We start from the raw sequence: 27,782 nt of genomic DNA, 5'->3' as shown, positions 1-27,782 counted from the left end.
CTCTCTGCTTGCCGTGATTATTTTTTTAAATGCTACTTCTTATGAGTACATGCTCAGAAATAATTCATTGCTGTATCCTCACGTCACAAAACCCTGCTATTCTGCTAAGGGGTGAGAACACTCTGCTCGTGTCCAGAGGCACTTAGCCATTATGTACTTATTCTGCATACGCAAAAGGAAGAGAAATTGTTCAGTTTTTGTTTTAGAAGTGACAGCATTCTGCCCATGCTTTGAGGCATCCAGTCCTTATTCTGCCCAGGCAAAAGGAAGAGAAAACACATCAGGTTGTGCTTTTGGGAGGGGGTATAGGAAGTAAAGGGTGCTGTGTCCGTGCTCAAAAGCACTTACCCCTCATTCTGCACACCCAAAAGCCAGAGAAAACACTTTAAGGTTCTGATTGGGGAGGGGGGGGTAGAAGGGCGCTCTGCCCATGTTCAAAAACAACCAGCCCTCATTCTGCACTTCTAAAAGCGAGAGAAAACCCTTCATGTTCTGCTTTGGGTAAGGGAGTGTTAGAAGGGCGCTCTGCCCATGCTCAGAGGCACCTAGCCCTCATTCTGCACTTCTAAACGCCAAAGAAAACCCTTCAGGGTCTGCTTTGGGTAAGGGAGGGTTAGAAGGGCGCTTTGTCCATGCTCAGAAGCACCCAGCCCTCATTCTGCACACTCTAAAGCGAAGCACTTCAGGGCAGGTTCTGCTTCGGCGGAGGAGAGAAGGACAGCCCTCTGCCCACGGCCAGAGGCACCGTGGGCGGGCACGGCAAGCAGCGCCTGGCTTTTAAGGGCAGGCCCCTCTCGGAGGGAGCGCGCGCGAGGGGAAGGCGCTCGGGGAGGCGGAGTCCGGCGCTTGGGCCTAGCCGCCTCCCTCAGCCATGGCGCGCTTCGGCGCGGGCTTCGCCTACGACGACGACGGGGAAAGCCTGGCCTCCGGAGCCGGAGCAGCAGGAGCCGGGGGACTGGGAGGTTTCGGCGGGGGCGACCGGCTGGCCCGTCAGCAGGAGCGCCACTACCAGCTCCTCTCCGAGCTGCAGGCCCTCGTCAAGGATCTGCCCAGGTGCGGGGAGAAGAAGCGGAGGCCGCCTCGCCTCGGACCCCCGCCGGCTGGGCAGCGCGCAGGGAAGGGCCCGGGCCGGACAGGGGGACGGCTTTCCTTCCTTGGATCCCCACACCTGAGGGGCTTGAAGAAGGAAAAGCCCCCCAATAAAAAGGGGGGAAGGGAAAGGGGGGCAGGATGCTGCTGGAGGATATTGCATCCCATTATTATTATTATTATTATTATTATTATTATTATTATTATTATTATTATTATTATTAGTATTATCTTCGTCTACCTGTCTGCAGAAACGGGACTGGAGGCAGCCCACGATTTCAATATTTAAAAAACAACCACCACTGAACTGCGAATTATTATTACTATTTATTTTCAGATATAATAATTTATATCAGTTTTCCATTACAATCCAATAATAGCCTTGTTATAACAATACCAATTTATAATACCGTTACTAATACCAATCGATCAAATAGCGAATTGTATAATGTAGATAAGGTGGGCCCCCGCGTGCTAGAATGGATGGTTTGATGGTTTTCTTTAATTCTGCGTTCCAGAATCTTACTAATTTCTATTACATTCCGGTCATAGTTTATTATTACTTATTTCGCTGCTCTGGTATGCGTCTCCGCCCTTCCGCAGAAACTGCTCGAGGCATCACGCAATTTTAATGCAAAACTGCAGGTGATAATAATAATAATGATGGCAGTGTATTGTGTTTCTGCCTTCAGAAATGGCACTCGAGGCAGCTCACAATTTTAATCTGAAAAACCGCAAAGCAGCAGACAGTGGTAGTAACAGTAGTAATAATAACTAATTGCAATGGTTGGTGTCTCGCCTTTCTGCAGAAACTCCCCTTGAGGCAGCTCACCGTTTTCATTTTAAAACCACAAAGTGGCCAGTTGGTGGTGGTGTTTCCACCTTGCTGCAGAAACCGTGTGCAAGGCAATTCGCTGCTTTAATACAAAACCAGCAAGTTATTATTAGTGTGCTGTAGTGGTTAGAGTATCAAAATAGGACACGGGAGACCAAATCCATGCACAACCATCAAACTCACTGGGGTGACGTAGGACCAGTTGCTGCCTGTCAGCCTAACCAACCTCACAGGGTTGTTGTGGGGATTAACTAGGGAGGAAGCCATCTTGAGCTACTTAGGGAAAAGATGTGGTGTAAATGCTTAATATGCATTTATTACGCATATTTAAATAATAATAATTTTGTTGCAGTGTTTTGTGTCTCCGCCTTTCTGCAGAAATGATACTCAAGGCAGCTCACAATTCTAACATAAAACCACAAAACTGTTAATTGTTATTATTAGTACTGCTATTACAGTTATTAGCTGCTGGCTACGTAAAAACGCCTCGAAACAACTTATAACTGAAGTCAGTTCTGCAGAAAAAGGCCCAGCAAAATCATCATAAGGCCATCAGAGGAGGCATTCAGGATTTAACGGGTTTATCATTTATTTCTATATTATAAAAATATTAATTGTGGCAGATTTGTTGTTAAAAAGTTCGTGGCTGCTGCAGCAACACCCCTATGGATAAAGGTGGTGATATTTGATGCTTTTTTGTTTAGGCAGGGGGAGCAAATAAGGCGAAGGATAGGCGAAGGTGGATAAATTTATGCATGGGGTGGAGAAATAATTTTTTTCTCCTTTTCTCATGCCACTAGAGAACCTAAAAACTCAAAAACCTCAAATATTGCATAGGGGAGCAAAAAAGTTTCTGATGTTTCCGCTGGAGCTGTTTATGCTGCTGAAAAGGCAAGTTGCTTTCAGTTTCTAAATTGAAAAGAAACAAGAAACCTTTACCTCCTCTTTAGCAAATTTTCATCATAATCTCAGGGACTACCTAAAAGAGCATGCTAGCTATGAAAATAGTTATGAACTATTGTTGAGGCAGGCTGGTCCATCTGGACATTAGGGGCGGGTGGTGCTGTGGTCTAAACCACTGAGCCTCTTGGGCCTGCAGATCAGAAGGTCGGCAGTTCGAATCCCTGCAACAGAGTGAGCTCCCATTTCTCTGTCCCACCTCCTGCCAACCTAGCAGTTTGAAAGCACGCCAGTGCAAGTAGATAAATAGGTACCGCTGTGGCAGGAAGGTAAATGGCTTTTCCGTGTGCTCTGGCTTCCATCACAGTGTCCTGTTGTGCCAGAAGCGGTTTAGTCATGCTGGCCATCAGACCTGGAAAGCTGTGAACAAATGCCAGCTCCCTCAGCCTGAAAGCGAGATGAGCGCCACAACCCCATAGTCAAGTTTGATTGGACTTAACCATCCAGGGGTCCTTTAACCTTTACCATCTGGAAAAATGGGGGGCTTTGCCCCAGTGCCCCCACCAACCTTGGTATGCCCTCAGCCAGCCACAATCGGCCAGCCTTCTTACTTAACAGCCAGCCCCGCCTCCTTCATGAACTGTTGACTCTGCCTTTCATCAGCTCTGGCGCCACCTACTGTTGGGCTCCCTGCTTTCTGCCCTACCAGTCCCAGTGGACACAAGCCACCCTTGTACAGTGGTACCTCAGGTTACATACGCTTCAGGTTACAGACTCCACTAACCCAGAAATAGTGCTTCAGGTTAAGAACTTTGATTCAGGGTGAGAACAGAAATCGTGCTCCGGCAGTGCGGCAGCAGCGGGAGAATTAGCGGGAGGCCCCATTAGCTAAAGTGGTGTATCAGGTTAAGAACAGTTTCAGGTTAAGAACGGACCTCTGGAACGAATTAAGTACTTAACCCGAGGTACCACTGTATTGAGGCATCTTTACCCCTCAACCAGAGTCAACAGATGTGATGGGAGTTGGAGCTCAGCAACCTCTGGAGGACCACAAATTTCCCATCCTGACACCAACTTCTGAGTGGCACAGGGGTGCCCGACGTTCCCTTGACTCTGTGCTGTGCTTTCTTGGCAGTTCTTCCCAGCAGAGGCTGTCCTATACCATCCTCAATGACCTGGCCATGGCGCTCATTGATGGGACGGTCTTTGAGATCGTCCAAGGCCTGCTCGACATCCAGCACCTGATGGAAAGAAACCTCTACAACCAGCGGCTCAAGCTCCACAACGAGCACCGAGGTAAGAGGGGCTCGATTCCTTGTAGGAATTGGCCAGGCCTTCATCAAACAGCCTCTCTCAATCGCCAGTCAGGGGTGGTTAAAATACAGGAAGCGATTTTCTCCTCGTCCTCTGAATGAGTGAGACAAGGACTGTCTTCCAGCTGATGAGTACAGGATCAGGAAGTGGCTGTTCCAAATTATTGTGCACGACCAGAGAGGCACATATGTGCTCCCACACGACACACTTTGCAGAAGAGAAAAATGGAGCAGTTGGGGATGCTGTTCATATTTGGCAGAGCACCCGGGGCGGGGGGGAGCAGGCTGATCTTTAGGAGCTTGGAGCAGAGCCTTTCTGCATCCCCCACAATACAAAAACATAATGTTTTGCTGCTTGTTCCTTCCGCAGTTCTCAAGCAGGAGATGCTGTATAAGCACAAAGAAGCCCAGCAAGGCTGCAAGCCTCACAACTTGCCTCTTCTCAAAGCAGCTCAGCAGAGGGAGCTGGAGGTAAGGCCTTCATGTTCTTGAGAGAGCAGCCTCCCTATCTGAACGTTGCCTCTCGTGCTTGTGCAGTGATTAGCTAGCGGCTGCTTTGGGGCATTTCCCTCCCTCTGTAGTACACAGCTTGGCTCGTTGGCAAGGGAAGCCCACTGTGACCACAATGGCAGGCAGTCCTTCACTGCGAGCTGTGTTGAACTGGCTGGTGTTTCTCCCTCTTGTTCGATTCTGAGATGTCTCTCTTTCTCAGCCGGGTTTTCTGCACTTTACACCCCACCCCCATTTCCACCTTTAACTCAGGCCCTGGAGCAGCGGATTCATGATGAGCAGCAGATGATGGACGAGAAGATTGTCCTGGAACTGGATCAGAAAGTTGTTGACCAGCAGAACACGCTGGAGAAAGCTGGCGTCTCTGGCTTTTATATCACGACAAACCCGCAGGTCTGTGTGTAGAACGGAGTGGGTTTTTCCACAGATGCTGCCCCATACCTGTGTAATCCAAGGATATAGCTGCCTTGCAAATAAATCCATGGCCTACATGTTTATGTTAGTTATTTGAGCCCTCAAAGTAGGGGGTGGGACACCTTCCTGGTTGTCTAGAGATGATTCCACAAGCGACTAGCCAAGCAGCTACGTAAGAGAGAGACTGCATTAAGGCTTGATACATTTTGGCTGCTTCCAAACCCAATGGATAACTTCATATTGCACCCTAATATTGACCGTTTGGGGGTGGGTGGAAGAAAAGGACTCTTTGTGGTGTAAAAAAAACAACCAATTGCTTTCTGTTTACAGGAGCTGACTCTCCAGATGAATCTGCTGGAGCTGATCCGAAAACTGCAGCAAAAGGAATCGCAATCTAGAAAGCCTTTCTCCTGAGCAAAGGACAGAAGGGCACAATAACTGCTCTTCCCCCCTCTCCCTCTTTTCTAGCCACGATCCTCTGTGGGAGAGGTGCTGAACGAAATTACTCAGTGTTTTTATATAGATACATAAAGGCTGGCACAGCCAGTTCCCTTGCCAGACCTCAGTGGGGTGGGGGAGGAGAATTGCCCCCTTTTTTCAGTGTGGGGTGGAAGCATGGTTGCTGCTGTCTTAACATCCAAGGAAGCCCCAAAGTTCGGTTTGACTCTGTGTTTGTTTGTTTATTTATTATCTATCTTGTTTTTTTAAAATATATATATATATATATGCACACATGACACACATATAGCTGTCGTTTATCTCAAGGTTGATGTTTTGCAGTGGTGACCAAGGAATTCTGAGCAGTAAGCAGCATTAGTTTAGGGGTTTGGGGGTGATGACGGGGTGGGGATACTGGACCTGTGGTTCAAAGTGCTTACCAGGGGGTTAATAGTCTGGCTCGGTGAAGGCCATCAAGTGTCCACTCCCTCAGCAAGGCTACTTCTCTTTATTGCAACAGTGGATTTTTATTTTTGAGATTCTTGAAGACAGTGGGTTGGTGTGTCTACCCTGAAGGGGGCTGTCTATGCTGCCAGTCAAGGTCAGCATTGCAGGATAATTTCTCAATGTTTGATTTGGCACCACTGGAGCAGGGTTTCTTTGACCATCTCACCAGGGAAGACATTCTACAAATTGGGAACCACCACTGAGAAGGCCCTGTCAGTGCCAGCCAGGAAGCACCAACAGCTGGGCCTCCCCTGCTGGTCATCAATCGGAGATGGCTGATACTGAGGAAAATGCTTTTTGTCTTTGACTGGAGGGATGTTGTATCTTAAATGAAGAAATAAGCTCAGCCAAGTCCCTTTTGCTATTAGTTTGGGAGTTTTCAAGACCTCTATTGAGAATTACAGATATTATAAAGATTTCCGTAGTAAACATTTTTTTAGCCAAAGCTCAGGATGGAAATAACAATAATAATTTATTTTTTATACCCTGACCATTTGGCTGGGTTTCCCCAGCCACTCTGGGCGGTTCCCAACAGAATATTAAAAACACAATAAAACATCAGACATTAGAAACTTCCCTAAACAGGGCTGCCTTCAGATGTCTTCTAAAAGTCAGATAGTTGTTTATTTCCTTGACATCTGATGGGAGGGCATTCCACGGGGCAGGCGCCACTACTGAGAAAACCCTCTGCCTGGTCTAGTGCCAGGGAATATTTGGTGAATCTTAGTCGCGCTTTATCTACAGTTTTGGTTCTGTACCACTTAAGAGAATTATTTGGCTAAGCAAATTGATAAATAGAATTGTTTCCTTTATGCCAGAGTAGGTAACAACGTCTCATCCAGTTTTTTGGGTTCCTCTGGACAGCTCACAGGTGGGATGTGAAGAAGATCCCCCCCCCCCATTTGCAGCCCACATTGTGAGGTAGACTGCCTTTGAATGTGGGGGCACCATTTAATTATGACTAATATACATTGATAGATCCACTTCCATGAAATTGTCTAATTTGAGGAAGAGGGGAAGGAAATTACACAGACAAAAGGAAAATATTCCCTAGCCAATAATCAATAGGCATATATAAATGTTTTAAAAATAAACATCAAATTGTAGAGACCACACCAATGCAAAGTTTATTCAGCCACTCCTCATACTATCTCCAAATAGGTCTTAATCCAGTATACAAATTCATCAAGTTGTACATTTGTTTCCAAACACAAAATTCACAACAGAGCAAACCAGGTAGCACTGATCAGCTAAAAAGCATCAGTTTGCCAAGCATGTTCTGACCTTTGCCAGCCTGGTGACCTCCAGACATTTTGGACTCCAACTTCCATGTGATGGCGGTGGCAGTCACCCAAATATCGAGGAGACCAGGTTGGTTGTCAAAGGCTACCCTAAAAGCTGCTTTAAAAGCCATCTTGCCACCTCAGGGGGAAAGGCAATCCACCATCCCATCTCCCAAACATTGGTGGGGATGACTTTGGGGAAAAGGAAGGCTGAGGCTCTGGGCTTACCTGAACACAGCAGGGCTTACTCCTGAGTAGCCATGCCAGAGTCCATTTTGCCAGCACATGTTTAAAGAAATCCATGCACCTCACACACTTCCCATAGACAGTCTTAACCCTTGGTTACCAGATGTCCCCGTTTCCTGGGGACAGTCCCCGGATTTACAAATCAGTCTCCATACAAAATCCATGGATGTTGAAATGTGTCCTCGGAATTATTGGAAAAAATCTGGTAACCTTAATCAGAGGTTAAGGCCTAGTGAATTCAATGGGGCTTACTCCCCAGGCAGTGAGATCAGGATTATAACCAAGAAGGCTGTTTCAAAAACACAGCGTCTGGTTTCCCCACCTCCCCTCCCACGCCATTCCCCAGGGGAGCGGGCGAGAGAAAGCTGCACCGGTTGGATTTCTGCCATTTTATCTGCAAACAACAATCCCCGCGCAAAGTAGCAAACGCAGGTAGGGAGTTTGTCCTTGGTTGGGGGCTGGAGTGGGATGGGCACCCTTTGCAGAGTGCCCCGCCCTGAGGGATATGCCCCCCTCCCTTTGCAGAGCACCCCTCCTCCCCAATACCTGGGCTGCTTTAGAGCATCTCTCCCCCCACCCACCTCCTTCCTTTGAGTCCCATCCGGGCTCGCCTGGGCAGCTGGTGAGGGGGGCGGCGGGAGGGGGGGCGGATTAAAAGCAACTCCCTCCCTCCTCTCCTGGAGAACAAATAAGGCCGTGACGCAGAGGCGCTGCTGCCGCCGAGCAGGAAAGGCCCTCGCCGGGTGCAGCGAGCGGAGCAGCCTCCGGCAGGTGAGCAGCAACCGGGGGGGGGGGTGACGACCCGGGACGGCTCTGCAGGGCGATCCCCATCGGGGAGGGTCCCACCTGCTGCCCGGCCGGCGCCAGGTGCGCCTGCATCCGCCAGCCTGGCAGGTGAGGAGGAGCAGAGGCAGCAGCAGGGCCCGGGACTGGGCGGAGGCTCCCGCAGGGCAGCGCCATCGGCCCGCGTCCGCCTCCAGGAGCCTAACCTCCAGCACCTGCCTCAGGGTGTCTAACCGCGAGCAGCTGTCCCGGGTGCCTTTTTTGGGATCGGCTGAGCATCCGCACAGGTGTTTCCACTAACCCAGGCGCTGCTCTGTCTTCGGGAGAGCGGGGAGCTGTCCAGGGTGGGGCAAGTGCTGAGCCGAGGCGGCCTCCTCCTCCTGCCTTTAATATTTGGGGGAAGGGGACAGGTTTTTTGTCCCAATGGCAAAAAAAACGGAAAGGGGGAATCTTGTGGTTCAAACTGGATGGGGGGGGTTGTCTTCATTGGGGAAAATAACACTGGGCCAGAGCCCCAGATTTGCATGCAGATGGCTGCAGGTTCAATTCCCAGGTAAAGATGGGGGAGACTCTACCTGAAACTTTGGAGGGCTGCTGCCAACCAGTGTATGGAATACTGAGCTGGATGGACCAATGGTCTGACTCTGTCTAAGGCTTCCTGTTTGGCTTCACTTGTGTCTAATTTCAACATCGGTGTTCTTAGCCGCTTGCTTTCCTTCCTCCTCCCATAGCCACAGCTGGTTACCCCAAACACCCATCTCTGCCACTGACTTCCACCGCCAGCGGAGACGTTTCTGTCCACCGCCCTGAAATTGTGATCCAGAACAAGCCCCCGTTTTCTGGGAGGTGTGGCAAAAGCGGTGCATCGGAGCATGTGCAGAGTTCCGCTCCTGTCCTGGCAGCTTGAAGAGCTGACACCCCTTTGTGCACCGGGGTCAAAGGCAGGGGTTTCTGGGGAAGGGAGGCAAAAACCCGAGGCAGCTCTGAGCTCCAGCACTTCTCCCCGCCCCTGTTTACAAAGGGAGCGCTGCTCACCAGTTCATTAAGGCAAAAGGGGGGCACTGACCCACAAACCTCAGCCTGCTCTCTCACCTGCCTGCCTTCTTAGTGCCATCCAGTCCAAGGAGTGGCAGCACCTCCTGTCAGCTCCTTCCTCCTTAGTCTTTCCTGTTGCCTTTGTAGAACCTAGCAGGGAGAAAGGGGGGAAGAAAACTAGCCTGAGTTGGCTCTGTCTGTCACTGGCTCTGGCGCCCCCTACTGTTGGGCTCCCTGCCTTCCGCCCTACCAATCCCGGTGGGCACCAGTCGTCACTTGTCCAATTTGGGGGAAGGGGGGAGAGGGACCATTTTAGATCTAGGGTCAAACTAGATGTGACATAGATTGTGCCCTGCATGTCAGAGGGGTCCCTTGGGGATATGTAAAACACACACACACCCTTGACTCAGGGCTAGACTCTTTTGCCATCAAGGCCTTCGACATATTTTCCCAGAGGGTTTTTTGTTTTGTTTTTGTGAACATATGCCTAAGTGTGGGGATTTGAGGCAGGGGGCGACCTTTTCAGTGGGGAGGAGGGAATTCACAGTTTGCAGAATACATGGAATACGGAAAAAAAGAGATATTCAATATTCATCTGTAAAAAGAGTCAATTTTAAGAGCATTTTAACATGTGTAAATATACACGTAGATACACATAATTTATAATCCAAGAAATATGCTTGCTTCTCCTGAGAAATAAACACATGTAGTCTAATAGGTGGGCAGGTGGCAACACTTCCTCAGTTGCGGGGGGTTGGACTTGATGACAATTGCGGGTCCCTTCCAACTCTATTTCTGTGATTCCCTAAATGACCCCCCCAAGCACATAATTCCCTCACGCCTGCTTTTTAAAAATATATATTTTATTCAGTTTCAACATTTTAAACATATGCAGTCAAAACACAATTTCATATTTTCTCTTTTTCTTGTCATCTTCCCACCCCTTTTCCATGGAGTTGTTGTTTCTCCCCTTCTTCTGCACCCGGTCTTCTTCATGCCTGCTTTGTTGACATCCCTGCAGCCCCACCCACCCAAGCTGCTATTATTGTTGAGCAGAGATAGGAATAGATGCTAGGAGAGGATATATTTATTAGGTATTATCCTTCCTTCCTTCACTCAGCAGTGGTGCCCCTTTGTAGCTTGAACGGAAGCTTAGATAGTCTAGTTTTAGCTTTTCAGTTTAAGTAATCCAGAGTGCTTTAAGGCAGACTGGACTCTCCTGGTATTTCCCCCTCCCCCCATCCCTCCAACAATAACCACACAGTCTCGTAAAATGTAAAATATAACATTTACTCACTCAGAAGAGTAACAGATTCAGAAGGTTTAAAATGGTAATTCGGTTACAAAGCCATACTTAAGTCGAGAGCAGATGCTCTCACATTGCTGGCATGGTGGGAAAAGATGGAAAGAGATGGAAAAGAGGACATACCCCGGCAGGTAAAGGTAAATGTACCCCTGACCATTAGGTCCAGTCGTGGATGACTCTCGGGTTGCGACGCTCATCTCGCTCTATAGGCCAAGGGAGCTGGCATTGGTCCGCAGGCAGTTCCCGGGTCATGTGGCCAGCAGGACTAAGCCACTTCTGGCAAAACCAGAGCAGCGCACGGAAATGCCGTTTACCTTCCCGACGGAGTGGTACCTATTTATCTACTTGTACTTTGATGTGCTTTCAAACTGCTAGGTTGGCAGGAGCTGGGACCAAGCAACAGGAGCTCACCCTGTTGCGGGGATTCAAACCGCCGACCTTCTAATCGGCAAGCACTAGGCTCTGTGGTTTAGACCACAGCGCCACCCACATTGAATATATAGAAATGCCCACGCCCGTCAGGGCACTGTGGAAGTGTCTATCGCAGAGTTCTCTCCAGCAAACTTACATAAAAGCACTGTCAGCTTCGGCTCCTTATTATGTGCCTATCTAGCAAAACATGAATGGTTTTACTGCATTTTAAATAACCCACAATAATTGCTGAGGATTCTTCCCTCGGGAAAGAGTTTTCTTTCTTCAGGCAAACTGGTCCCCAGTTACGAAGGGGCAGTCTCCAATCTTCCGGCCCCAATCCCAGGTCAACAGCTTTCTTTGGATGACGACCTTGCCTTTTGTGTCAGTCTTTTTGAAAAAAACAAAACAGTGTTAAGTGTGTACGGTTGTGTCCATGCTGTTCTGCAAGCTTCACAGGAATATAGGTCGCAGTCTTCTACTGAGTCAGAACCGTGGGCCCACCTAGCTTGGCAATGCCTGCACGGACTGGCAGCAGCTTTAGGGAAGTTTCTCTCCCAGCCCTACCCAGAGATGCCATGGGTGACTGAACTTGCATGCACAGCAGATGCTCTGCCACTGAATTATAGCCTTTTAAATACGTTTGCTGCCCCTCATCTATGAATGGAGAATTCTTCCATTTTGGGCCACAGTGCATTGAGAGTTATAACCTTCCTGTTTATGCTCAGATGCACAGAAGTGCAGGACAGAAATTCAATCCGATGCTGTTCCCTTGAAAGGAAGAAAAAAAACCCAGGAACAAAAATGGAGGCAGTAAAGGGTTAATATCCACCGCCCATGCACTTTCTGCAATTGACATTTGAAGAAGTACAAAAAAAGAATGTTCTTTATTGTTTGGAGAATTTCTCTGCTGTTTACATAGTGGCCTTGGCTTCTCATGTACTTGCTTATATTGCTATCACTTTTTATTGGGTTCTGTCTATGACCTGTCTTTGATTCCTTATGCTGAGTCAGGCCATTGGTCCATCTAGCGCAGTGTCTCTTACTCTGACTGGCAGCTGCTCTCCGGGGTTTCAGCCAGGGAACGTTCCAAGCATTACCTGCAGATGCTGCCATTAGGGATTGCTGCCACCTGGGGCCTTCTGCTTGCAAGACAGAGGTTCTGTCACCAAGCTATGGGCCTTCAACCCTGTCCTCTAGGAGTTAAGTGTCTTGGAGGGTGTGTGTGAGAGAGAGAGATGCACCCTCATATCAAAACACCAAGCCGTGAGTGGAAAGGCTTCCAAGGCTGTGTGCATTCCTAAAAACTGCTAATAGTTCCTTTAAAAAATAAAGTTTAACAGCCAGTGCAAGACAGGTTGTTACAGAGCAGGTAAAGAGAAAAGGGAAAATAGTATTCCACAGTACAGTGGTAAGGTAAAGGTAAAGGGACCCCTGACCATTAGGTCCAGTCGTGACCAACTCTGGGGTTGCGGCGCTCATCTCACTTTATTGGCTGAGGGAGCCGGCGTAGTACAGCTTCCGGGTCATGTGGCCAGCATGACTAAGCCGCTTCTGGCGAACCAGAGCAGCGCACAGAAACGCCGTTTACTTTCCCGCCGGAGCGGTACCTATTTATCTACTTGCACCTTGATGTGCTTTCGAACTGCTAGGTGGGCAGGAGCAGGGACCGAGCAACGGGAGCTCACCCCGTCGCGGGGATTCGAACCGCCAACCTTCTGATCAGCAAGTCCTAGGCTCTGTGGTTTAACCCACAGTGCCACCCGCACAGTACAGTGGTACCTCAGGTTATATACGCTTCAGGTTACATACGCTTCAGGTTACAGACTCCGCTAACCCAGAAATAGTACCTCGGGTTAAGAACTTTGCTTTAGGATGAGAACAGAAATCGTGCTCTGGCGGTGCAGCGTCAGCAGGAGGCCCCATTAGCTAAAGTGGTGCTTCAGGTTAAGAACGGACCTCCGGAACGAATTAAGTACTTAACCCGAGGCACCACTGTACAGAATATAGGGCAGCACACAAGAGTATAAGTGTGCAGTGGCAGAGGGTCTCTTGTGCTTTTGTTCCTGCATGCTGAAGGCAAGCTATGATAGTGAAAATGAGTTTCTACACTGAAATCCTATGTGTGCTGGGATCCCTCTCCAATCTGCCCCTTCCCCCAGGGCCTCGCACAACCAGCCTGGAAGGAAAACTTTCCACACAGGAACACTCTAGCCCATCAAACAGGATATTTTAAAAAGCCAAACCTGTTCTGCAGGAACTTCGGCACAGTGCCCTTGGTTTGCTTCTATTCAACTTCCAACCTCCAGCCCCAATCTCTGCCCCAGCTGGCTTCTACAGCTGGTCAAAGCCCTGATGAGCACCTCTGATTTTACAAACCTTTCCTTCCTCACTTTTGCCCAGGAGTCGGAGACGCTTCTGCCTTCCCCCCAAACCTTCAAACAGAGGAAACGGCCCTCCGTCCTTCGCGGCAAGATGGTGACCCGCCTCCCTCGCTCGGCGGACCTGGCCCGCTTCTGCCAGAAGCTCAACCGGGTCAAGACCCTGGAGGACGACATGATGGAGACGTCCTTCAACCGCTGCCTCACCACCGTTGACTTGGCGCTCCTTGGCATCGGTGCCATGGTGGGCTCCGGCCTCTACGTCCTCACGGGCACAGTGGCCAAGGAGACGGCTGGGCCGGCCATCGTCGTGTCCTTCATCATCGCTGGCATTGCCTCACTGCTGGCCGCCCTCTGCTATGCTGAGTTTGGCGCTCACGTGCCCAAGACAGGCTCGGCCTACATGTTCACCTATGTCTCCGTAGGCGAGATCTGGGCCTTCCTGATTGGGTGGAACGTCATCTTGGAGTACATGATAGGGGGAGCGGCCGTGGCCAGGGCCTGGAGTGGCTACCTGGATGCTATCTTTGACCACCGGATCAAGAACTTCACAGAGACACACGTGGGCAGCTGGCACATCCCATTCTTGGCCCATTACCCAGACTTCTTGGCCTTTGGCATCCTCCTCGTGGCCACGGCCTTCATCTCCTTCGGCGCCCGTGTCTCCTCCTGGCTCAACCACGTCTTCTCTGCCATCAGCATGGGGGTCATCCTTTTCATCCTCATCATGGGCTTTGTCCTGGCCCGGCCTCAAAACTGGGGGGCCGCCGAAGGGGGGTTCGCCCCGTACGGCGTCTCGGGGATCATGGCCGGCTCGGCCACCTGCTTTTACGCCTTTGTGGGCTTTGATGTCATCGCCACATGCAGCGAGGAGGCCCGCAACCCGCAGAGGGCCATCCCAAGAGCAATCGCCATCTCGCTGAGCCTCGCCACGGGAGCCTACATCCTGGTCTCCATGGTGCTGACGCTCATGGTGCCCTGGCACTCTTTGAATCCTGACTCGGCGCTGGCTGATGCCTTTTACCAGAGGGGCTATTCCTGGGCTGGCTTCATCGTGGCTGCCGGGTCCATCTGTGGTGAGTCAGAGCTGCCTTTCCAGGATGTGGGCTCTTTCTAAATCAGGGAGCTTTCTTTCAGCCTGAGGGTGGCATTCCATCATGTGCGACTTTCCAGAGGCCGCACATCACTGGTGGGCAGGGCCGGAGGCAAAAGTGGGTGGAGGAATGGACAGAACTCTCCACGCTAGCAAGAAGGCTTTGATGCCGTTTTGGAAGACATTCCAGCCAGATAAAAGCACTTAAGAAGTGCAGGGCTGGTGGGGGCTTTGGCCTGGGAGACGGCAGAATCATGCCACACATACAGAATCATGCCCCATTAAATGGACATGCTTTCCCCCCAAAGCATGCTGGGAGCTCTCATTTGTTAAGGGGGCTGAGAATTGTTAGGAGAACCCCTCTTCTTCTTTGGCGATCACTCGTAGCCGAGTAAGATTGTCTTCCATGAACACAGTCTTAGCAGTGAGTCCATAAGTGACTGTGGAGGCCAATTCTGGATCCACACTTCCACAGTGGGGATATAGATTTCCGGGCGGGAGCTGATCATGGTGAGGGTTTGCCAAGCATGCCTTCCTCTTAGCACGTTTCTCCTTTGTGTCCTGAATTCGAGCGTCTTCAAAGCCCATGACACCTTTGGTAAAGGCTGTTCTCCAATTGGAGCACTCGCAGGCAAGTGTTTCCCAATTGTCAGTGTTTATACTACATATTTTTTAGATTTGCCTTGAGAGAGTCTTTGAACCCATTTTGTTGACCACCAGCATTACGCTTTCCATTTTTAAGTTGGGAATAGAGTAATTGCTTTGGAAGACGATAATTAGGCATCTGAACAACATGACTAGTCCAACAAAGTTGATGTTGAAGAATCATTGCTTTGACACTGGTGATCTTTGCTTCTTCCAGTGCACTGGCATTAGTTATTTTCATTGCCATGATCCTACACTTTGTCGAAGGGGTTAGAGATTATATATTGAACAGATGGAAAGTTCTTTAATCTGAGTAGGCTGAAAGCAAAGAGTAAGGTTACTGTAGTTTCCATCATAGAACTTCAGTATGCTGAGGAGACCCCCTATTCCCCTCACAGAGCTGCACTCTGTGGTTTAGTAGCCACTCCCTCTTCCCACAATAACCCTGGGAGGTAAGTTAAGCTGGAAGAGGCAATACCTGAAGTATACCTGAAGAAGGAGCATCTCCACCCCCGTCATTTGGCCTGGACACCGAGGTCCCACTCCAAGGGCCTTCTGGCAGTTCCCTCACTGCAAGAAGTGAGGTTACAGGGAACCAGGCAGAGGGCCTTCTAGATAGTGATGCCTGCCCTGTGGCACACCCTCCCATCAAATATCAAGGAGATAAATAACTTTTAGAAGACATCTGAAGGCAGTCCTGTAGCAGGAAGTTTTTAATGTTTGATGTTCTATGGTGTTTTTATATTTTGCTGGAAGCTGCCTAGAGTGGCTGGGGCAACCCAGTCAAATAGGTGTTTTATTATTATTATTATTATTATTATTATTATTATTATTATTATTATACCTATACCTGGAGGTCTCAGGGTGGTTCACAGAACAAAATATAAAACTACAAACTATATAATCAAAATAAAAACAACAACCCAATAACACCCCCCCAAAAAAACCCCACATTTTAAAAGGGCATAGGATGTCAATCAAATCAACCAAAAGCCTGGTTTAAAAGGAATTTTATTGCCTGGCGCCTAAAGGTGTGTAATGAAGGCACCAGGCAAACTTCCCTGGGGAGAGCATTCCACAGACGGGGAGCCACTGCAGAGAAGGCCCCATTCTCGTGTTGCCCCCCTTCGGACCTCTCGAGGAGGAGGCACATGAAGGAGGGCCTCTGAAGATGATCTCAGGATCTGGGTAGGTTCATATGGGAAGAGGCAGGCCTTAAGGTATTGTGGTCCTGAGCCATTCAAGGCTTTATAGGTCAAAACTAGCACTTTGAATTGGGCCCGGAAAGTAATTGGTAGCCAGTGTAGTCGGAGCAGGATAGGTGTAATATGTTCAAACCATCTTGCCCCAATGAGCAACCTGGCTGCTGAATTCTTCAGTAGCTGAAGCTTCCAAACAGTCTTCAGAGGCAGCCCCATGTATAACGCATGGCAGTAATCTAACCTTGAGATTACCAGAGCATTGACAACAGTAGTTAGGCTATCCATGTCCAGATAGGAACGTAGCTGGGCCACCAGCCAAAGCTGATGGAAGGCATTCTGGGCGACTAAGGCTATCTGAGCCTCGATTGACAGCAGATAGTAATAATAGTTGTTGTTGTTGTTGTCTTGGCTCACTGGGTGACCTAACATGATGGCTGCTGTGACCCATGGATGCCTTTTGCCTTTATGGGTCTAAGGTGCTAGCCGGCTACATTGGGGTAACTCCTCTGTTTTGGCATGATCTTCTGCTTTCCCTACTCCATCCCTCCAGGGCCAGGGCCTTGCAGAGGCCCGGGCCAGGTAGATAATGTGCCCCCCCCTTTTTTTACCCTGGGGATAACTGAAGTCTTATAAATAAGTAAGTATATAAATAATTTTCACAAAAGTTACGCTGACAAATAATTTCTTTTCAAGCCTTGAACCATATCTGCATATAAAGACAAAATGGAAAATATAGATATACAATACAGTAGTACCTCGGGTTAAGTACTTCATTCTTTCCGGAGGTCCGTTCTTAACCTGAAACTGTTCTTAACCTGAAGCACCACTTTAGCTAATGGGGCCTCCTGCTGCCGCCGCTCCGTCGGAGCACGATTTCTGTTCTCATCCTGAAGCAAAGTTCTTAACCTGAAGCACTATTTCTGGGTTAGCGGAGTCTGTAACCTGAAGCGTATGTAACCCGAGGTACCACTGTAGTGCTTTTAAAAATACATAGGGGAAAGGATTATATTAAGTGAATATGCTGACCAAGGCCCCCTTTGGAATTGGAGGCCCGGGCCAAGTGGCCCCCTCCCTCTGTCTGGGCCTGTCCAGGGCTGTCCTGCTCCTCCAGCAAGCTTTAGCAGAGACTGCCTGCCTTGTGGGTGGCATCTCTCTGGCTCACCTGCCCTTTCCCATTCTTCTCTCTCTCTCTCCAGCCATGAACACCGTTCTCCTCAGCAACCTCTTCTCTCTCCCTCGCATCGTTTACGCCATGGCAGAGGACGGGCTCTTCTTCAAGGTCTTCTCGCGTGTCCACCCTCGGACGCAGGTCCCCGTGGTGGCCATTGTGGTCTTTGGCATCCTCATGTCTCTCCTGGCCCTCAGCCTGGACCTGGAGGCTTTGGTCCAGTTCCTGTCCATCGGCACCCTCTTGGCGTACACCTTTGTGGCTGCCAGCGTGATCATTCTGCGCTTCCAGAAGGTCAAGACGGAGGAAGCTTCCAACACATCTGCCAGGAGTGAGGCTTCTGCCCCGGCATCCACCGAGAGCATCGGCACCACGGAACCCAAGGAATACGAGTCTTTCTCAGATAAGCTCCACTTGGTGGGCAAGGAGAAGTCAAAAAGCAGGCGAGAAGGAGGTCAGATGAAGGCCTTTTTTGAACCCTACCTAGGCTTCCTGGCTGACTTTGACCCCGGCGAAGTGGTCACAGTGGCCGTGATTATCCTTATGGTGTCAGCAATCTGCTTATCCTCCATCCTGGTATTTGGGCAGAACCAGCTCCACCTCCCCACATGGAGCTACGCCTTGCTGGTCCTCCTCTTCAGCCTGGCCTTCGTGTTCAGCGTGGTCCTCATCAGTGTTCATCAGCAGCAGCAAAGCACCCAGACATTCCAGGTAGAGATGGGAGAGAGATTTGACACCGTTTGCATTCATTATTATTATTATTATTATTATTATTATTATTATTATTATTATTATTATTAATTGTATACTGCCCTATACCCGTAGATCTCAGGGCGCTTCACAACACAAAGTTGCAATATGCGGAGCACAAAATACATAATAATCAAAATGATTAAAAATGCTAATGTATACACACTAATAAACAATACCTTCCCCAACAAAAGCCCCTAGACAATACTCCAGCCCACATGTACAAAAATCTAAATTAACATGTAACATTCAACAATGATTTAAAACAACCCCACTCTCCAAATAAAACAGTATTGTCCATATTCCCAGAGCCGGCACACGGAGCCGGCCTTGCCCAGCGAGCAAAGCAGAGAACTTAAAAACTCTTGGGATGCCAGTATCTCCAAGCAAGTATGGTGCAAAAAAAGAGCTTTTAAGCTGCTTGCCTTGCTTAGGTTTAACTTGATCTGTCTTAATTACCGTATTTTTCGCTCTATAGGACGCACCTTTTCCCCTCCAAAAATTAAGGGGAAATGGGTGTGCGTCCTATGGAGCGAACGCAGGCTCCTTGGCTTCAGCGATAGCAACGTGAAGCCTCCGAAGCGCAGAGGGGGCGCTCCCTCCGCGCTCCGGAGGCTTCATGTCGCTTTTGCTGAAGCCTGGAGAGCGAGAGGCGTCGGTGCGCACCGACCCCTCTCACTCTCCAGGCTTCAGCAAAAGTGACACGAAGCCTCCGGAGCGCAGCGCGAGTTCCCGCTGCGTTCTGGAGGCTTCAGATTCCTTTCGCTGAAGCCAGGAGAGTCTTGCTCTCCCAGCTTCAACAAAAGGAACCTGAAGCCTGAGGAGCGCAGCGGGAACTTGTGCTGTGCTCAGAAGGCTTCAGGGATAGCTGTGCGCAGCCCCTCCAGCAGGGAGAGGCTGCACACGGCTATGGCCTCTTTAGCCCTGCGCAGCCTCTCCCAGCTGGAGGGGTTGCGCAGCTAAAGAGGAAGCTGAAACAGTGAGCGGGATCCATCCCGCTCACTGTCTTGGTTTGTGCCATAGCCGTTCGCAACCCCTCCGGCAGGGAGAGGTTGCGCACAGCCTGTATGCTGCTCTTTGGGGCTGGGGGAAAATAAGATTTTTTTCTTGATTTCCCCCTCTAAAAACTAGGTGCGCCCTATGTTCCAGTGCGCCCTATGGAGCGGAAAATACGGTAGCTGGCCTCCAGCTGAATACGGTTGAAATCGCACAAGTTAGATGCACGGGAGATACGATTGTATTGTACACCAACCGAAACACAGCTTGCTGTCAAAATTCACACATTTTTGAATTTTGCAATGCTAGTTCTCCAGACAGGAATTATTATTATTATTATTGTTGTTATTGTTATTATTATTATTATTATTATTATTATTATTATTATCATCATCATCATCATCATTTATGACATCAATAATTAAATTTATACCCTGTCCTTTCTCTGAAAAGAGCCCCAGGGAAGTGATCAGTTACACAGCTTAAAAACAAGAACAAAGTATAAAAATTCTAAAACAGTTAAAATGTTCTAAAAACAAGGGCAATTTAAAACATCTAATAGTAGTTAAAAACATTCTTCCCTTCCAAAAATCTTAGGATTGCCAGGAACAGTATTCTTCAGCCCCCAACAGCTGGATAAACAGGGATGTTTTCAAATTCCTTTTCATCCTACCTCGGGTACCAGCAAACCATGATACCACTGACTACCGGTTATCAATGGACATTCAGAGAACAAGAGGTGCAAAGAGTCTTAAGAGAAGGTTAACCCACCCATGTAAGGGATGGCATTTTTCCCACCCCGTGTTTTTTCAATCAGCCCTGCTGGAAAAGACCACTAAGTGCATCCTCCCGTTTTCCTGCTCTCAATTCCCTGGGTCTTCTTTTTCTTCAGCTCCCTCTGGTGCCACTGACTCCAGCACTGAGCATTTTCATCAATGTCTACCTCATGCTGAAACTCAACTACATGACCTGGATCCGGTTCTCTGTGTGGCTGGTTGCGGGTGAGTTTGGGGATCGGGTGCACACAGACGCACCCAAGAGTGAGGGGAGAAATCGGGAGAAGTAACGTGGAAGGAAACGTGCCTAAAAAATTAATATAATTACAGTGGTACCTCGGGTTAAGTACTTAATTCGTTCTGGGGGTCCGTATTTAACCTGAAACAGTTCTTAACCTGAAGCACCACTTTAGCTAATGGGGCCTCCTGCTGCTGCCGCGCCGCCGGAGCACGATTTCTGTTCTCATCCTGAAGCAAAGTTCTTAACCCGAAGCACTATTTCTGGGTTAGCAGAGTCTGTAACCTGAAACGTATGTAACCTGAAGCATATGTAACCCGAGGTACCACTGTACTGTAATCAGGGGTGCCAACTGTTGGGATACTGCCAGGGAAACGGGGGCATCAGGCAGGCCCCCAGCTGGCTCCAGCCACCTGCCGGCAGCCGGACGATCACCAGTCTCCCTTGGAATGGCATCAATCAGGGACATGAGCCTCGTGCACGCTCTATCAGCAGAGTGTGTAAATCTTCTCACAGGAGAAGAGGCGGACAGAGCCATGTGTAAGCAGTATATTACAGCATTTTATTCAGCAGCAGGAACAAAGGAAAAAACATGTCTGCTTCCCTTCGTCTCCAGCAAAACAGCAGCAATACAAAAGGTATATACAAACGGAAGTTCCCAGCAAGCGCTAGAAGTAAACAGGCATGTGACACACAACAGTCATACCTGTACCCTTATAAGGTGGAACGGAACTATATCCTAACACCAACTTGAATAATATATTGGGGGGCAGGTAAGGCCTACACCACATAATTGATCACATGACATGGCACACACACACCATTTGAATGGCAATGCCCATCAACTTTGGGGACCCCAACCCTTTCATTGGAAATTTGTGGGGCTGCCCCCCTCTACTTGGCTCCCCTGTAATTAAAGAGGATAGCAGACAAAAATCCATTCCATTGGGGGAAATGGCTTTGAGAAGAAATTCACACCGAAATGCTGGTGAATGTTCATGAGGACTTAAAAAATAAATAAATTGCAGACCACTATGGGAAGGTGGGGAACTACTGAACTTAAGGCTGGGAAAAGGAGAAACCGGGTTTGACAGATTTGCCCACCCTTAATGTCTAAAGCAGTCTTCCCCTACCTGGGGCCCTCCAGACAGTTTGGACTGCAATTCTCATCACCCTCAGTCAGTAGTTGTCTCATGCTACGGCTAATGGGAGTTGTGGTAATTAACAAAAACAATAATCCACACACGCAGTTTAAAAGGCCATAGATTGTTTAATTAGCCAAAGGCCTGAGAGAAGAGGAATGTTTTTGCATGGCACCTAAAAATATGTAATGAAGGCACCAGATGAGCCTCCCTGGGGAGAACATTCCACAAATGGGGAGCCACCACAGAAAAGGTCTTGTGTTGCAACCAGTGGCGTAGCATGGGTTGTCAGCACCCGGGGCAAGGCAAGTAATTTGCGCCCCCTAACCCGTGGATTTGCGCCCCCTAACCCTAACCCCCAGATGTTGCGCCCTGTGCGGCCGGCCCCCCCTGCACCCCCCACGCTACGCCACTGGTTGCAACCTTCCAGACCTCTCGCAGAAGGAGCACATGAAGAAGGGCCTCAGATGTTGATCACAGGGTCCTGGTTGGTTCATCTGGAGATAGGCGGTCCTTGACATATGTATAATGGCAGGTGGAGCTGGATCTAAGCATTGCAACTGGGGGTTAGCCAAAGCAGTGCCCTTCAGATGTTATCTGAATTAGCATTTATTAAATTTGTTAGACGCCTTTCTCCCTACAGAAATACAAAGTGCAAAAAGTCAAAAACGAAACTGTAGAATAACAATTTCTCTGCAAAGTATTGAAAATTACACAACCTCACAAGGAAATCAACACCAGCAAGATAATTATTAACTGAGAAAAAATAGGAAATTAGTAACATATAAAGCAGCCCATCAAGGGACGCGGGTGGCGCTGTGGGTTAAACCACAGAGCCTAGGACTTGCCAATCAGAAGGTCGGTGGTTCAAATCCCCATGACGGGGTGAGCTCCTGTTGCTTGGTCCCTGCTCCTGCCAACCTAGCAGTTCAGAGTGCAAGTAGATAAATAGGTACCACTCTGGCAGGAAGGTAAACGGTGTTTCTGTGCGCTGCTCTGGTTCGCCAGAAGCGGCTTAGTCATGCTGGCCACATGGCCAGGAAGCTGTACACCGGCTCCTTTGGCCAATAAAGCGAGATGAGCTCCACAACCCCAGAGTCGGCCATGACTGGACCTAATGGTCAGGGGTCCCTTTACCTTAAAGCAGCCCATCATATTTCACCAAAAGCCTGCAAGTAGAAAAAGCAGAGTCTGCCCTTTTCCCATCTGCCAGGAAACAAGAGCGGCCAATGAGAGTCTGTGCCAGCTGGCTGGGGCTGGAGTTGTAATCCAAACCACCCGGGGAGGGCACCAGGTTGGGGAATGTTGGTCTTAGATGCATGCCACCATTCTGGGCTCTGGTGTTGGGTTTGGGGGGTTAAGGCTGCTGATCTGTCTCTTTGTGCGTTCGTTTCCAGGTCTGCTGGTTTATTTTGGTTACGGCATCTGGCACAGCAAAGAGAACCTACGGGAGCCCACGGCACACTCGGTCTGTGCCCGCTACGTGGTTTTCCCAAGTGGCAGCCTGGAAGAGACAGTCCAGGCTGTGCAGCCCAGCACTCAGCCCTCTCAGGGATTGGAGGAAATGGCAGGCGAGGAAGAAGCCAAGAGGTGATGCAGAGAGGCCTAACTTGAAGGAGACCCTTCCCTTTGACCACCACCCCCAGCCCACCCACTACTCTCCAGTGTTTTGGCAGAAAGAAGAGGAGCCCTCGTCTGATTCAGCCAGGAAGACTCTGGGAGTGTTATTGAGCAGAGACCCACTGCTGCTGCTTTCCTGCTTGGTCTGTATTTCTGCTCTGGAAAGCTGGACCCATCTTGCCATTGAAAACTGCCCAGTCTATCCTGCCCTCCAGCTTGGAACCGAGAGCTGATCTGCAGACAGCCCGTCTCAACCCGCAGCAGACAGGGGGCAGGCTGTCTTTGTACTTTTCCATTATCTACGTGTTCCCCCCTTTTCTTTCCTCCAGGCTGCTGCTCTGGCTGCCTGCAACCTTCATTCCAGGTGTCCCGTTTAGATTATTTTGGGGTGGCTCCTGTTTGATGGGTTTGTACAAAAGGGCAAGATGGGAGGGGCACCGCTGTGCCAGCTTCAGGGGTCGGTTCTCATTCCCTGACTGAGTTGGCTCTGCTTTGACAGAAGGCTGTCTCTTGCCTGCCACAAAATACGCTAGAGTAAATGGCATCTCTGCATAGAACGAGGCAGTAGGCATTTTCGCACTGTGAGTGCGTCTGTCTCTCAATGATGCCTGGTGGATTGTGTATGCCAGAAAGCGTGGACCACAACTGCCATCATCCCCAGCCGGCATAGCCTGATGGTGATGATGATTGATTGATTGATTGACAACCTGCCCTTCACCCTAAGGTCCCAGGGTGGTTTACAGCATTAAAACACAACATTAAAAGCAATTTCAAACAACTTGCAACCATAACTATAAGTTGGGTCCTAAAAATATACACCTCATGTCAAAAGCCAGAGTAAAGAGGTGCATCTTCAGGATCCTCTAAAAGCTGCACAATGAAGGTGCCAGATGCACTTCTGCGGGGAGGGACTTCTCCAGTTTAGGGGCCACCACAGAGAAGGCCCTCTCCCAGACCGCCCCCACCCCAAGCCCCTGAGGGCAGAGGAACTACCAGGAGGGACTGCCCTGCTGATCTCAAAATCCGATGGTCTCTAGGGAAGACTGTGGTCTGTCAGTATTTGGGGCCTGAGTCATTTCGGGCTTTAAACACCAACATCAGCACCTTGAATTGGGTCCAGAAGCGAGCTGTCAACCAGCGCATCTGTTTTAAAATGCGGGAGATCTAAATGGATTACCCTAGCCAGTAATCAGACTGCTGTGTTTTAGACTAAGTGAAGTTTCTAAATCATCTTCAAGGGTAGCCCCACGTAGACTGCATTGCAGTAATCCAGTCTGGAAGTTAAAAGAGCTTGGGGGTGGGTGTTAAAGTCCAGGTTGGTGAAGAAGGGAAGGGATTTATCACCTTCTCCACCAAATCAACTTACCATTTCTCAGCCCCTTCTGCCTTTTAGTGTTCGATAACCAACTCCCCCCTCTCAGCAGCTCAAAGATGGCATGGATTGAACAGGTGCCAGCCAGGCAAACGATACCTTAATTGGTGACAACTCAAGTATGCCCCACAATACTAGTAGCTCCCAGAATTGAACTTGGACATGTACTTTAAAAAAAAATCACACTAGAAAAGTTAAGTGTGTGTGTGGCCATTCCTCATTCTGGAAATATTCCAGTGGGAAGGGGCTATATACAAAAAGGTGAAATCATACAATGGTAGAGCTGGAAGGGACCCTGAGGGTCATTGAATCCAACCCCCTGCAAAGCAGGAATCTCAACTAATGATACACGACAAATGGTCATCCAACTTCTGCTTATAAACCTCCAAGGAAGGAGAATCCACCACCGTTAAACAGCTCTTACCATCAGAAAGTTCTTCTTGAAGTTTAGTCGAAATCTCCTTCCTTGTGACTTGAATCCACTGGTTCATAAAGTAGATACCTGTCCTTGGGAGACCATCTGCCCTGTTTCCATGTCAGAGACTCTTCCAGGGCAGCTTTCTGCAGTAGCAGTGGCTAAACCATCCAATTGTACCTATTTTAGAGAACCCCACCTGCTAATAGTGAGGCTCATGGCAAGGCCACAGCCTGGACTCGTGCACAAATCCAGCAGGGAGCTTCCTCTATGGCCACTTACGGGTTTGTCTTTAATTCATTCCATAGCACAGAACTTAGGGGTTGCTGCAGATAACTTGCAGCAGATAACTGGGAGAACGTTTCACTGAACTCTGAGGGGTTTTGCTTTTGATTAGACCTGGAGGGGGGCTGCACTGCTAAGTCTTTCTGAAAAATGGAATTGTTGTGTTCAATTTTGAGTGAGGAAAACACTTGCTCTCCCCCCCCCCCCATGTGGTGCCTCCCAGCTTGGTTTGGACGGCCGCCGCCATCGCCCCCAGACAACCCAACCATGCTGGTTGGGACATACCTAGGGATTGGCCAGGTTGGTCCCTGCCAACTGCACAGGCACAGAGGGCACAAAAATGGCATCTCTCTCAGCGCCTTGGCAGAGGAATCTGGACGCCGTCATAGCAGCCCTGCAGAACCACCTTCCTGGCAGCGCTGGTGGTTAGTTTGTGCAGTGGGGCTCCCCGTGACAACATCCCTGCCTGGTCCTCTGTCCTCTCTACACTATGTCCCACCCTCCACTCCCACTGCGTGCCCCCAGAAGGGACTTTCAGCTGATGTGGTGGCTAAGAAATGTCAGGCGAGGCTCTTCATTTAGCACAGCCGAGTTGCTTTCCCCCGGTTTCTTTTCCGCCTTGACCAATTTCTGGGGCATGTGACGCCGTGGGTTTAACCCAGAAAGCAAGGACTGTTGACTTAATGTCAAAGAACCAGCCAGATGTAAATTGCACTGGCAAAGTTGGAGTTAACTTGTTACTAGCCAAAGCACAATTTTCACAGTCGGCCAAGTGTCGGGTCTAATAAGCATAGCAGCTCATCCCCAGTAGGCCTGGCCCCATGAATCAGCTGCAGAAAGTCCCCGCCTCCCTACAGCTGTCTAAGTCCCCTCCACTCCACGGCTTTTTCCAAGCAACCAGAGACTATGCCTGGGTGCAGCCTGCCACTGTTCTGCCCATTTCAGCTCTCTTCTGGTTCTGGGAGACAAAGTGGGGAGGGAACTTATCACAGAAGCAGGAGGAAACACCCGTGACTCTTCACCAGCCTTACTCATCTCTGCCTCTTGGTCTCCCTTCTCTCCATAACCCACTTCAGCTTCTGCCTCCGATTCTGGGCTTCTCTTCCACCAACTCTTCCTCTCACCAAGCCCTGTTGCCTCTTCCCAGTCTTCTCCCTCTGACCATTCATTGTTGTCCCATCACCACTCCCCAGGACCCGAGCCTTTTTCCTTTGGGGGTTCCCCAGCTGATGCCTCTCAGCGGTCCAGGACACTTCAACAGGGCTTGTTTCCGAGTAAAGTGTGCACTGGGAGTGCAACCTCCGAGTTACTGCCTTTCTGCTGGCACCTTGTCAGAAGTAACAGGAAGGCAAGCAAAGTATTGTCCAAAGTTCCTGCCTCTGGCTCGCCAGATTTAGGGTGCATTCCTGTGTACCCATTTTCCTGGGAGTAAGCCCCATTGAACTTGGTGGGATTTAACTTTTGAGTAGACATTTATAGGATTGTGCTGTTAAAACATCCAGTTTTTGAGTAATTTGTGATTACTGAATTATGTCATGTATTTATTTTCAAAGAGGGGTGGGGGGCGGCACCATTTGCCAAGGGTGCAAGGAAGCCTATGTATGCCTCTGCATGTTGGCAAAGGCTGATGGGAGTTATAGTCCATTATGGCTATGGAGGTTGGAGCTGATGGGAATTATAGTCCCAAACATCTGGAGGGCACCAGACTGGCAAAGTTTTCACAGCCTTCTTAAAAGGACCGTTTATACTGCCACCCACCGGGTCACACACTAACTCAGGGCCAAACCTCCTGCCATAGCACAGGCCGCAGGCTGCTTAGGAATCTCAAAATGGCCTCCCTGTTCTCGTGAAGCTGCCCTCCTTCTCCAAAGAACCGGCTGAGTATTTGCTCAACTGCTTAGCATGAATCTGAGCACTGCAACTGCCCTTCACGACCCACTGCCAGCCCCACTTTGTCAGGCTGTGTTCACCTGTGTGCATTTGGCTTTCCCAGAAGCAGATCCCAAGGGCCAATCTTTCCCGTATAAAATAGTTTGCCTGGGGACCTCCGCTGCCGCTGTGCCTGACACGCCATCAGGGGTGGCATCACTTACCTGTTGCTCACGCTGACTCTTGGATGCATCAGCTTCTGTTGTCTCAGAGGCCAGGGCAAAAACACTGAGAGGCCAAGAGAGGTCCCAAGAAGGAAGGCAGGGTTTTCTTGCAGATTGCTGGCAATGGAAGCCCAGAGAGCAAAAGTCTTTCCTTGCTCTCACCCACAGATGGAGGGAGGTTGTGCAGCTGCTTATGAGATGCTGGAAGCTGGGTTTTACCACACATATGTCTCACCGGTTTGCTGGTGAATCCCACAGGCAGCGCCTGCTGTTTTGCTCTGTGCTCTGACCTTTGCTTGCTTGCTCCCATCACTAGATTCGTAGCAGTAGCCCTCCTCGCTACTGCCTTCGCCTGTCATGCTGTGACTCTGCTCTGTGCGACAGCTTGTGGCAAAGAAGCCAATTAATATAAAGATTTTTTTTCCCTGTTCCTTGGCTGTGAGTTTATTTTTATGCATAAAACGTATACACCTCTTGATTCTAAAAAACAAGAACCCCAAAACCCTCAAAGCGATTTACAAAGAGGATAAAATGCT

General features: G+C 49.3%; 2 protein-coding genes across 5 annotated transcripts; both read left to right on the top strand.

Moving 5' to 3' along the window:
* The first annotated feature begins 794 nt into the window (after positions 1-794).
* DGCR6 (DiGeorge syndrome critical region gene 6) lies at positions 795-5,627 on the top strand. Its single transcript, XM_081175182.1, has 5 exons — positions 795-1,053; positions 3,960-4,120; positions 4,508-4,608; positions 4,900-5,040; positions 5,392-5,627. The coding sequence occupies exons 1-5, from the start codon at positions 872-874 to the stop codon at positions 5,473-5,475; spliced, it is 669 nt and encodes a 222-aa protein (XP_081031308.1). The 5' UTR covers positions 795-871; the 3' UTR covers positions 5,476-5,627.
* Positions 5,628-5,725: 98 nt separating this feature from the next.
* SLC7A4 (solute carrier family 7 member 4) lies at positions 5,726-27,676 on the top strand (the record flags this gene model as incomplete). Of its 4 annotated transcripts, none has more annotated exons than XM_081174859.1 (5): positions 5,726-7,967; positions 13,474-14,527; positions 17,588-18,270; positions 20,198-20,306; positions 22,859-27,676. In XM_081174859.1, 4 exons carry the CDS (start codon positions 13,546-13,548, stop codon positions 23,053-23,055), a joined length of 1,971 nt encoding a protein of 656 aa, XP_081030985.1. In that variant the 3' UTR covers positions 23,056-27,676. The 4 variants fall into 4 exon arrangements, with proteins under 4 accessions (XP_081030985.1, XP_081030984.1, XP_081030986.1 ...); XM_081174858.1 differs by lacking the exon at positions 5,726-7,967 and adding an exon at positions 8,055-8,306; XM_081174860.1 differs by lacking the exon at positions 5,726-7,967 and adding an exon at positions 8,326-8,429.
* Positions 27,677-27,782: the final 106 nt, after the last annotated feature.

This window comes from Podarcis bocagei (assembly GCF_964188305.1).
Source record: "Podarcis bocagei genome assembly, chromosome: 16".
In the NCBI taxonomy this organism is placed as follows: Eukaryota; Metazoa; Chordata; class Lepidosauria; order Squamata; family Lacertidae; genus Podarcis; species Podarcis bocagei.
This window is presented reverse-complemented; position numbering and strand designations above follow the sequence as displayed.